The 11,842-nt window shown below is 61.5% G+C and overlaps 1 protein-coding gene across 2 annotated transcripts in view; it reads left to right on the top strand.

Annotated features, from left to right (window-relative positions):
• Window positions 1-1,278: 1,278 nt before the first annotated feature.
• CTBP1 (C-terminal binding protein 1) overlaps window positions 1,279-11,842 on the top strand; it is a 28,483-nt gene continuing 17,919 nt past the window's right edge. For both annotated transcript variants that reach the window (XM_021666982.2, XM_021666977.2), the window contains exons 1-2: window positions 1,279-1,372; window positions 4,474-4,628. In XM_021666982.2, coding sequence (XP_021522657.1) covers window positions 1,366-1,372; window positions 4,474-4,628 — 162 coding nt within the window. In that variant the 5' untranslated portion in view covers window positions 1,279-1,365. The remainder of the gene's footprint in view (window positions 1,373-4,473; window positions 4,629-11,842) is intronic.

Below are 11,842 nucleotides of genomic sequence, written 5' to 3'. Positions count from 1 at the left end.
GCAGGTCGTTGGGGGCCCAGGCTCAGGCAGGGGGATCCCACTCCACCATGCTGCTCTAGGGTGATCCATAGGGGAGCCCCACCCAGTGCCTGCCATGAAGAGTGGTGTCAGGGACCCTGGGTGGGAAGTGTGTTCGTGTGTGGGGCTGCACCGCGTGCAGTGGTGTCTCTGGAAGCTGGAGATGGTCGGCATGTGCGCTTGAATCCTGCAGAGGGAAGTGAGGGGCGGAGATTTGTCTGTAAGGCCTCTGGCAGGGGCGGCCTCCCAGTGCACCACCAGGGTCTTAGGCCTGGCTGAGCAGCCCCTCTTGGCTTGGCAGGCAGTCGTCTCTGCCTGTGCCTGCACACTGTGGCTGGTGGCTGGCTCCTGTCCTGGTCCGCCAGACGTCAGCTGCACCTTGGGGTCAGCCCCTGTGTGGTGTCTTCATGCCAGAGTAGTGACACCTTCCCCAGGGCTGGGTGATCGTGGGCACTCCCAGCCCCCTGTACATCCCAGGGCTGCGTGCCTAGAAGGCTTGGCCCCTCAGGTGCCCCCCCGCCGCTTGCATTTGGCCATCGAGGTCCGTGCCCTCAGCTTCCTGCCAGGCCCTGGCCTAGCAGTCAGGAAGAGCCGAGCAGTGCTTTCGGGAGAATCAAGGGAGCGTCGCTGGGGTGCTCTGAGGGTCAGAGGTGGAGAGGGCGTGGCCCAGGGCAGGCAGTGGCAGGCTGGATGCTGAAAAGCCGGCAGGACCTCTCCTGGCGGCTCCTGGGAATTGGCCACATGAAATAGAAGCTTCCAGAACAGTAGGCAGAACCTTCTGCGGTTTCCCTGCCCACAGCACGCACCCTCTGTCCTGTTCTCTGTCCCCTGTTCTTGGACACTGGGGACATCTGGGTGCAGCTAGAGCCTGTGGGGGTGGCCTTAGCCCTGGGGGGCGGTTCCCAAGAGGCGGCATAGGGGTCACTGGAGCCCGGCCTCAGGCCTGGCACTGCCACCTCGGGGTGAGTGCCCCTCACATGTGTGGCGGGAGCCAGGACCCCTGGCTGACAGCAGGCCCCAGAGTCCAGGTAGGTCCCAGCCAGCAGCCCTGGGTGTGGCACATGCAGTGAGGTCCACGTCCGTGGCGCTTCCTGGAGTCTGTGAGTTCTGGTCGGACCTTTGATGGCGTTTTAATGTGTCTCTTGTGTTTGATTTTTAGTAAGACTTTGACCCCGACGCAGGCTTCAGTGATTGCCGTGGATCAGAAGCCTGAGCGCTTTGGCTCGAGACAATTAAGGACGTGGGATGAGGCTCCGAGACAGGACGCGGTTCTGCCTGGGGATCCTGAAGATAAAAGGCTTTGAAAAGGCGAATTCATGGTCGCGGAAGCCGAGCCCATATTAAGAGATGGCAGGTTGGTAGGGGTTCCTGGCGTCTGCGGCAGAGCGGAGCTGGCCGGTCTCTCTGCGACCTTGTGGAGGAGGCACTGCCTCAGATGAAGTCGAGGGACCCGGGCTGTGCGGGCATTGGGCCTGATTGCTGCCACCCAGCCCCCAGTGCGCTCTGGGCGAGGACAGGCATCCCCCGAGGGAGGGTTTCCTGCATGCCTGACGGCAGAGCACAGCTGTGGTCAGGCCTGTCCGTGGCATCTACTATTTCTGCCGGAAAGTGTCTGAGGGGCACGGAGGGGGTGCGGGGCCCGCCAGCACGAGGACGGAGCCCCACATGGAACCCTGGAAGTCCCAGGTGTCCACCTGGCTTGCCCCAGAGCAGGGCTGTGGCCCTGTGGAGCTGTTTCTAATGGTTGGTCTGTGTTCTCTGGCCCAGAAGTGCGTGCAGCCAGGAAACAGCCCTGGACTGAGGGGCCGCTGCAAAGCCTGCTCCAGCACGGGCCGCGTGACTGCGCGGCCTCCAGGGCATCTCCACAAGCCTGCAAGGGCGGGCTGTCTGGTGGGACCCTGGTACGGTGGGTGGGGGCAGCTGGTGGGTGACGCGAAGAGGCACCTTGGGTACCTGACTGGTGGGGCCTGGCGTCTTCACCTACTCCTCCCGGCTCCACTCACCCAGCACCCAGGAGTCCTGCCAGGTGGTTGAGACGCAGCCGCATGATCTGTTGTGGTTCCTACTGTCGCATTCTCACTACGACACCAGCCCAAGTCGCCACATTCACTGGCAGGGGCGGTTCAGACTTTGCACTGCGATGGCCTGTGAGCTATGGGCCTGTGGGGTTCGCGTGTTCACACCTTCCTCATCAGAAGTCAAGACCAAGGGTACTGAGTGGATGTCTACCCACTCACTCAGAAACAGCAACGGAAACCCCTCACACCTGAGCAGTAACCGCCGCCACTTGTAGGGAACCAGACCGTGCGCTGTGTCACTGGGGGCTGCGGTAGGGGACGTGTGGAGTGTCACTGGGGGCTCTGGGAGGGGACGTGTGGAGTGTCACTGGGTTCTGCGGGAGGGGACGTGTGGAGTGTCACTGGGGGGCTGCGGGAGGGGACGTGTGGAGTGTCACGGGGGGCTCCGGGAGGGGACGTGTGGAGTGTCACTGGGGTCTGCGGGAGGGGACGTGTGGAGTGTCACTGGGGTCTGCGGGAGGGGACGTGTGGAGTGTCACTGGGGGGCTGCGGGAGGGGACGTGTGGAGTGTCACGGGGGGCTCCGGGAGGGGACGTGTGGAGTGTCACGGGGGGCTCCGGGAGGGGACGTGTGGAGTGTCACTGGGGGCTGCGGGAGGGGACGTGTGGAGTGTCACTGGGGGCTGCGGGAGGGGACGTGTGGAGTGTCACTGGGGGCTGCGGGAGGGGACGTGTGGAGTGTCACTGGGGGCTCTGGGAGGGGACGTGTGGAGTGTCACTGGGGGGGTTCCGGGAGGGGACGTGTGGAGTGTCACTGGGGGGGTTCCGGGAGGGGACGTGTGGAGTGTCACTGGGGGGGTTCCGGGAGGGGACGTGTGGAGTGTCACTGGGGGCTCTGGGAGGGGACGTGTGGAGTGTCACTGGGGGGGTTCCGGGAGGGGACGTGTGGAGTGTCACTGGGGTCTGCGGGAGGGGACGTGTGGAGTGTCACTGGGGTCTGCGGGAGGGGACGTGTGGAGTGTCACTGGGGTCTGCGGGAGGGGACGTGTGGAGTGTCACTGGGAGGCTGCAGGGGGTGGCGCATGGGCAGCTCCTGTCCAGATGGAATGAGGGAACAGGTGAACCAGGATGTGGTTTTGATCGTGCACACCCCATGTTTGGGGTCTGGGCAGGTCCTGGCACCTTTCCTGTCCTGAAGGCAAGTGGGTGGAATGGCCATTGGCTCCTCTGAGGACACTGGAGCGTTAGGACTTGGAGGGAGGAGCCTGGGCCCAGCTGCACCGGGAGCCCTCGGCTTTGGGGTGGTCAGTGGAGACCTGTGCCCTGTCCCCTGCAGGCACCTGCTGCAGGCCCACTGCACCCTTGGGCTGTCCACCAGGGTGTTTCTTTTCTCTGCTGTGGGCTCCAAGAGCCATGTTTGCAGTGCATTCTGGGCCCTGGCGGCTCGGTGGCCTCTGCTTACCCGCTGGTGGACGGGGTGGGAGACTGGGCCGAGCGTGCTTGTGGCTGCGGCCGCTGAGGACTTTACTGGGTCACTCTGCGTCTTGGTTCTGTCCTGCGTCTCCCCTCCTGTTGGCCAAATGGTTCCGGGGGCCGCTTGGTCTCCTGGGGCCAGTCTGGGGGTGGACCGGCCAGACCCCGCTCCAGCTGTGCCTTTTCCCGGCTGCTGTGGGGCTGATGGTGGTCCCGCCTGGTGCTCCCTGCCTGGCACAGGGTGGTTGGGTGGTGCCTGGAAGCTACCGTGCTTCTGTGACACCTCAGAGCTCCTTTGTTCATGTGGCCTCGAACGAAGCTTAGTTGTGTCATATGTGAAAGGAATGGGTGTTAGTGGTTTTTAACCAGCTCGCTCTGGGAAGGTGGGGGCACAGTGGGCTGTAATAGGTTTTAACCCTTTTCTTCCATCGCTCTGTTTCTTGTCCCTTCAAATTTACAAATGGAAGCGATGCCAGGCAGAGGGTGGGGCGTTCTATGTGAAATATTGGTGACCCCGTCGGGGATTCCAGCAGCCACGCGGTAGCCCAGGGGGAAAAGGGCAGCCATGTTCCTAAAGCCCCGTGCTGCGATCTGTGCCCTCCAATGTCATCGGGTCCCTCCTGTCCCCCCGCCTCATGGAGCTGCCCTGGAGTCTCAGGGGATCTTGGAGGGTATGGGGGGGTCTTGGGGAGTCTCAGACAGGTCTAGGAGGGGTCTCGGGGGGTCTGGGAGCCCCTGCGCCTGAGGGCGATGGTGGTGGGTGTCTGCAGTCTGTGTCCACTCGTGTCAATGAGCTGAGGCACACAAATCTGTCTTTCCTGTGGATTTTTAATTCAATTTTTATAAACATCCCAACATTTAGAATGGAAAGCCCTCATCGGCCCGTGCACAGTGAGCAGCGTGGAGCAGGTCGTGGCCGCGGGGCTGCGGTGATGCAAGGCTGAGCACTTGCTTCTGTCTTGCAGGCGTCCGACCTCCGATCATGAACGGGCCCCTGCACCCGCGGCCCCTGGTGGCACTGCTGGATGGCCGGGACTGCACGGTGGAGATGCCTATCTTGAAGGACGTGGCCACCGTGGCCTTCTGTGACGCGCAGTCCACGCAGGAGATCCACGAGAAGGTACCACCACGTACTGTCCTGGGGCTGCCAGAGCCGCATGCCAGAGGGGAGTGGGGAGGGGTGGGAGCACGGGCCGCGGCAGGTCTGGATGCCACTGGGACAGGTGCGGCCTCTGTCCCTTTCGCCCTGCCCCATCAGGAGATGGACACGGGGTTTCGCCTATAGCTTCTGGATTTATTTTCAGTTTTCTCCCAGAGAGCAGGTCCTCAGGACGCTGCCTTTGTTTCGGGGCCAGAGTGAATTGCTTTCCCTGGCCCCAGGCGCACAGCGGTCTTTGCACAGGCATGGGTGGTCTCGGCATTGCCCAAGACCCAGCTGTGGTCCAGCAGTGGGCAGCCTTCGGGCATCTTTCCTGAGTCATGTTTGCTCAGGATGTCCACAGGCTCCTCTGTGATGAGAAACAGGTCGATCTGGCTTCTACTTGTAGCCAGGGGTCAGTGGTTGAGAGCAGCTTTTCCCTGAAGACAGACGAAGAAGCTGGTCCTCAGGAGCTAACGGGACAGAGCTACGATTGCCCAGGCTGCAATCCAGACGAGCCCAGAATCTGCAGGAATGGACGGACCCTGCCAGTTCTGGCCTGGGGTGGTGGCTGTTCTCGAAGAGGTGGCTGACGGGTTGAATTTGGCTTTGGTGGCATCAGCATCACTGGCCTGCAGGGTGTGGGGCCTGCTGGGAAATCCATGGCCTGGAAGGTGACACCTGGAGTGAGGGTGACCTGGACTCTGATGTGCCGCACAGTGGGCATCCAGCCTGCCAACATCTGGGGAAACTTGAGCCTGGATTTTAGGGGACGCCACACTGCCTGGCCCCAGGTGCCTGGCAGGAAGAAATGGGACAGCCCCTTCAGAGGAACATAGCCTCAGCCTAGGCCTCGGTTCATTTCTACAAGTCATTGCCTGGCATGGGGTCCATCAGATGCAGTAGAGAGAACCAGGCAGTCAGGAGACGGCAGATGAGGCATAAAGCCCAAAAGCCAGGAAAGGCGGTGCGGGTCCACCAGAGCTCCCCGAGCTGACCCCGGCACGGTGACCCCAGCACGGCCCTCAGAGAAGGCCGGGCCAGACACCAACGACGAGCTGCTGACCCCAAAACGGGGCGTGCGCCTCAGAGGAGAGAGTGACAGTGGATCTGAGAAACGCCGAAGCCGAATGGAGAACAGAGGGGGCAGGTTCAGCAGCCAGCCGTGCAGTGTGGGCAGGAGGGAGGGATGAGGAGCCACCCTCAGACACTTCGGAACAAGAGAGGGGAGGGGCTGCAAGTGCTGACAGCAGAAGCATCTCCGAAGGAAGCACGGTGCTAGAGATGGGCGTGTGTCTGCCGGGAGCGTCTGCTGGGGTGGGCGGTCGCTCTGCAAAACGCTTCCTGGTTTCTTGCACGGGTAGACGCGCGCCTGTAATGCAGCCCAGCGGCCACAGTCCTTAATCGCAGAGGCTCGCAGTGCACGTCCGCGGGCAGACCTGCACGTCATGCCCTCTGGCAGCTTTAACTCACCACAGCCCAAACCAGGACACCCCCCGGCTGCCCTTTGGCAGGTCAGTGGCCAGGCAGACACCGGCCACCTCCCTCGGCGTCCTCAGCAACAGGCAGGGTGATCTCGGCGGCGTGGTGGCGAGTGAAGAGCTGGTTTCAAGGGCTGCACGCCGTCTGATCTCTTCCTCCTCGGGTGGCGGCATCAGCGTGACGGAAACCATTGCCAGGGTGCGGGTCGGGGAGCCGCCCGTGGGCCAGTGTGCCGGAATCTGCACGTGAGCACATCCCATGGACGTGTCTGCACGTGTGCAGGGCCACCGTGTACACCTGAGGAGGCGTGGTACCAGCTCGGTTTTGACAGTGCCCCGGTTAGGTCCGGTTTTCTCGTCGGGAAGCTGGGTGTGTATTAAAGATACACACGTGTGGAACGGAAAAGAGGTGCACGGTAAACTTCGAAAGTCGTAAGTCGTGCTAGAACGAGGTCTGCCAACAAACTGGAAAACTCAGACAAAACAGGGTTGTAGTAATCCCAGACTGCCTGGACAGGTTCGTATAAAATGCAGATCGGTGGGCCGCCCCTGGTCGGGGTGGGGCGGCGTGGTCCCTGGCGGGAGACAGACTCCCTGCTCCGCACCCAGACCGTACAGCCTAGGGCAGAGAAAGGAACGGTAAATACACAGAAAGCCGCCCCAGGGGATGCAGCAGTGTTCTTGGAAGAGATGGGAGTGTTGGGAACCGCCCTGGCATCCTGGAGGGGTCTGAAGCAGCCCCTAACCAGAAGGAGAGCAGGTTCTGCTGAAAGCAGCCGCAGAGAACTAGGAGAACTTGAAATTAAAAACACGAGTGAAAATCTAGTAAGAACAGGAAGCTTAAAGACAGGGAAATTACAGAAGCCAGAGATGGAAAGAGAGGCCTCGGCCCCCGGGGCTGCGTGTCCAAAGATGGGAAGAGAGGCCTTGGCCCCCCGGGGCTACGTGTCCAGAGATGGGAAGAGAGGCCGCGGCCCCCTGGGGCTGCGTGTCCGGAGATGGGAAGAGAGGCCTTGGCCCCCTGGGGCTGCGTGTTCAGAGCTGGGAAGAGAGGCCTCGGGCCCTCGGGGCTGTGTGTCCAGAGATAGGAAGAGAGGCCTCGGCCCCCCTGGGGCTGCGTGTCCAGAGCTGGGAAGAGAGGCCTCGGGCCCCCCGGGCTGTGTGTCCAGAGGTAGGAAGAGAGGCCTCGGCCCCCCTGGGGCTGCGTGTCCAGAGATGGGAAGAGAGGCCTCGGCCCCCCTGGGGCTGTATGTCCAGAGATGGGAAGAGAGGCCTCGGACCCCCGGGGCTGCGTGTCCAGAGATGGGAAGAGAGGCCTCGGTTCCCCGGGGCTGCGTGTCCAGAGATGGGAAGAGAGGCCTCAGACCCCCGGGGCTGCGTGTCCAGAGATGGGAAGAGAGGCCTCGGACCCCCGGGGCTGCGTGTCCAGAGATGGGAAGGGGGGCCTCGGCCCCCCCAGGCTGCGTGTCCAGAGATGGGAGAGAGGCCTCGGGCCCCCGGGGCTGCGTGTCCGGAGATGGGAAGAGAGATGGGAAGAGAGGCCTCGGCCCCCCCAGGCTGCGTGTCCAGAGATGGGAAGAGAGGCCTCGGGCCCCCGGGGCTGCGTGTCCAGAGATGGGAAGAGAGGCCTCGGGCCCCCGGGGCTGCGTGTCCAGAGATGGGAAGAGAGGCCTCGGGCCCCCGGGGCTGCGTGTCCAGAGATGGGAAGAGAGGCTGCAGCCCCCCCAGGCTGCGTGTCCAGAGATGGGAAGAAAGGCTGCAGCCCCCCCAGGCTGCTCGTCCATAGATGGGAAGAGAGGCCTCGGCCCCCCGGGGCTGCGTGTCCGGAGATGGGAAGAGAGGCCTCGGCCCCCCTAGGGCTGCGTGTCCAGAGATGGGAGAGAGGCCTCGGGCCCCCGGGGCTGCGTGTCCGGAGATGGGAAGAGAGGCCTCGGCCCCCCCAGGCTGCGTGTCCAGAGATGGGAAGAGAGGCCTCAGGCCCCCGGGGCTGCGTGTCCAGAGATGGGAAGAGAGGCCTCGGGCCCCCGGGGCTGCGTGTCCAGAGATGGGAAGAGAGGCCTCGGACCCCCGGGACTGTGTGTCCGGAGATGGGAAGAGAGGCTGCAGCCCCCCCAGGCTGCGTGTCCAGAGATGGGAAGAAAGGCTGCAGCCCCCCCAGGCTGCTCGTCCATAGATGGGAAGAGAGGCCTCGGCCCCCCGGGGCTGCGTGTCCGGAGATGGGAAGGGGGGCCGTGGTCTCCCGGGGCTGCGTGTGAATCTGCAGGTCTGCCTGGATGCTGAGTCACCGTGTCACAGCCTGTGGTCCTGCAGGAGGACTTGGCTGCCCATGCTTTCTTGCCACTAGGGGTGGCCAGAGGACAATCTTCAGCACACAGTGGAGCAGGGCCTCTCCCTGCCGTCCCCTCCCTGTCCCCGCTGGCTAGAAACCAGCTGTGATGGGTGGAGTCTGGGTAGCCACCTTGGACCGTGAGGGGAGCCGCGTGTTGGGAACCACGGAGCAAGGAGACTGGAGGCAGGGACCCTTGTGACTGTGGAGAGGGCAGCGGGCCCGCGGGCCACCTGTCTGCGGGCTGTGGCGTGGGAGGAAACTGAAGGCCTGCTTCGTGTGTCACTGTTGGTCAGGAATTTCTCCTCCTGGGGCGGAAGCTTCCCACACAGCTGGTTGGACATCGCCACCATCTTAGTGCTGTGGAGGGAGAGAAGGTGATGCCGTCAGTGCAGTCATAGGAAGAACAGGAAGAATGTCGGGGCCTGGGAGGCCCCCTGCTGTTCAGCTTTAGGATTTCACTGATATCACCCACCAGGACACAAGACTCAGCCCAGCGCTGCACCTCTGGTGGAACTGCTGAGCAAGAAGGAGGAAGTCCTGGGAGCCAGGAGGCTGCATCCGGTGCAGACTGTGGGGCCTGGAGTGGCAGGGTGGCTCTGGGAGGGCACAGGACGCAGGGGCCCCCGAGGACCTGCAGCCAGTTGGACAGCTGTGCTCCTGCAAGATGAGTATCTCCAGGCTTCAGGGGTGGGTAGGTCTCTGGGAAGCCCTCACTGGACAGAGGTGCTGGGGCTGGGCAGGAAATGAAGCAATAGAAATCCAGGAAAAACACAAAAGCTGGCATTGTCAGGGTGGGGGCGTGCAGGACCGTCCTAGAGCCCCTCAGTCTCTCAGAGGCGGCCGCACAGAGACAGGCTGCCGTGGGCTCTGACCTTGATACTGGGTCACAGTCTCTTCCAGGACCAAGAGGACAGAGGCCACGCCACCGGGTGCAGGGGCTGTTTCCAGGCGGACTGACCAGTGCCCGGCTGAGCCTCAGGTGTAGTGCGGCCCCCGCAGGGCGTGTCCAGGACCCACACTCAGGTCTAGAAGACCCAGCTGGGCAGTGTTGGTTCCACCAAGAGTGGACAGGACAGAGGACCAGAGACAGCCCCACCCAGTGGGACCCAAGGACACGGGCAGTGGCTTTTTACATGTGTGGGCCAAGGACTGGGGAGCCGGTGACTTCTGGGCCCTGGGTGGCCGTTCAGGAGCAGCAGATGCTCGCTGCCTACGTAAGCCGCCACTTGTGTGAATGCAGAGCATTAGAGGAACGTTTGAAAGAGAATGTTTACTCCCTGAGGTCATGACAACGCAAAAGATACATTTTCTGTAGAAAATGTGATATTACAGAGGTAAAGATCACTTTGATTAAATGGCAATTAGAAATAACACTGCAAGGCTGGGTGCAGCGGCTGACGCCTGTAATCCCAGCACTTCAGGAGGCCGAGGCGGGTAGATCACCTGAGGTCACGAGTTCAAGACCTGCCTGGGCAACACAGTGAAACCTTGTCTCTACTAAAAATACAAAAAATTAGCCGGGCATGGTGACGGTTGCCTATAGTCCCAGCTACTGAGGAGGCTGAGGCAGGAGAATCACTTGAACCCAAGAAGAAGAGGTTGCAGTGAGCCGAGATCGTGCCACTCCAGCCTGTGCAACAGAGCGAGACTGTTCCAGAAAGAAAAGAAAGAATGACGTAGCAAAATAAATTTTAAAAATAAAAACAGGTGGCAGATAGGGGTTTGGGTATTTTCAACTTATGTGCCAACCTAAGGGTGAATGTCTGACATACTCAGAGCGGTGCGGGGGCCGAGCCTATAATCCCAGTGTATCCGGAAGCTGACGCCAGAGGGTCGCTTGAGCCTACGAGGTTGAGGCTGTAGCAAGCCATGATTACACCACTGCAGTCCAGCGAGACCCTGTTTGTAAAATAAGTAAGTGGAGAAGTTTATATATTCAAAGACTTCTCCCAATCAGTAGGAGATAGAAAAATCCCAGTAGAAAATGGATGAGGGTGGTGAGAACTGGGGTGCCCCTCCCAGGTTCCCAGGGGTGCGGCAGTCACCGCCGGTAACCACTGGCCTGGCCTGCGCCGAGCCCTGCACCAGCCATGCTGAGGGAGCCTGATCCTGTCCCTTCATATGGAATAGAAAGGCCTGAGCCAGTCTGCTTTGGCAGTCTGTGGAAATCTGAAGCCCGTGGTCTTCGGCCCAGCCCCACCCTGGGCTTGTGTGTGGCTGTGCATCATAGAGAAAATTCTGCCCTGATGGTGACCTGATGTGAGCAGCAGTGTCACAGAACAAGCCACACCTGTGTATGAGGTCCAGAAAGGTAAGTGCGACGTACCTGAGTCCTGAGCACAGGAGAAGCAGGTGGCGGAACTCCATGGCAGGAGGTGGGCGTGGCAGGCCCCTTCCTGACCCCCTGAGAATCAGCTGCCACCAGGAGCATCCTGGGGTCTGTTTCCAGCCCAGTAGCAGTGAGCTTGGGCACCCGGCTTTCCCCAGGCCTGCTCTGAGCACCAGAGTTGAAGGCGCTGAGTGGAGTGGGGCTGAGTCCCTGGTGGTGGAGGGGACACATCTGTGGGCGTTGGCTGAGGCTGGCTTCTGGGAGGCCGCTGCGTCCTGATCTAAAGGGGCAGGCCTGGCTGCACCCACCTCCTGCAGACTTCCTCCATGGGAGACCGATGCCATAGTCAGGGGTAGAGCAGTGTGAGGGGGGAAGGAAGGTAGACCCCAAGGCTGACAGCAGCTGTGGTGCCCTTGCCTGCGGACCTGTGGGTGACGTGGCCACCACAGGGTGAAGCCCACACCGGCGGCTCTGGTCTTGCAGCTGTGCACAGGCCAGCCTGGTATGTGGTAGAGATTGGGGCACGGGGTCTCCAAGCCATGTTCAGATTCCTGTTGTGCGAATGCACTCACCCAGCACTGCGTTGTTAAAAATACTATATTCGGTGGGGAAAAGGGCAAGGGCCTGAAAACGTGTGCCAAGAAACGTGCCCGGGCAAGTTACTAAAGCTACTCAGGGAGGCTGCTTGCTTGTCACCGCTCAGCCATCTTCAGCTGCTGCAGCTGGGTGGGGGCACCCTGGGCCCGCAGGAGGGTCCTCGGCCGACACGTTTCCGCTTCTCAAAACTTACCTCGGTGAGAGAAACACGTTTTCGTCATGGAAGAGTCAATGTGGGAAGCTACCTGAAAGCTGCGCAGTAGGGATATTCACATGAATCTGATCTGATGATGCGGGAGGTGACGTGCTGCAGTTTAGAATCAACTTTTCCAAGCCCATGGCTGAATGCTCAGGGTAAAAGCAAGCTGGTGCCTGCGTACGCACAAGCCTGTCCTGTACACTGCGGGTCTTTCCAGCCTGTTCACACAGCCTCTGCACACACACCGTGGGAGGGGCCCCT

The sequence above is a fragment of the Aotus nancymaae genome, unplaced genomic scaffold (assembly GCF_030222135.1).
Source record: "Aotus nancymaae isolate 86718 unplaced genomic scaffold, 86718_ANA_hifiasm-v0.15.2.pri h1tg000006l, whole genome shotgun sequence".
In the NCBI taxonomy this organism is placed as follows: Eukaryota; Metazoa; Chordata; class Mammalia; order Primates; family Aotidae; genus Aotus; species Aotus nancymaae.
Note: the sequence above shows the minus strand (reverse complement) of the source record. Positions and strands in the feature narration are given on the sequence as shown.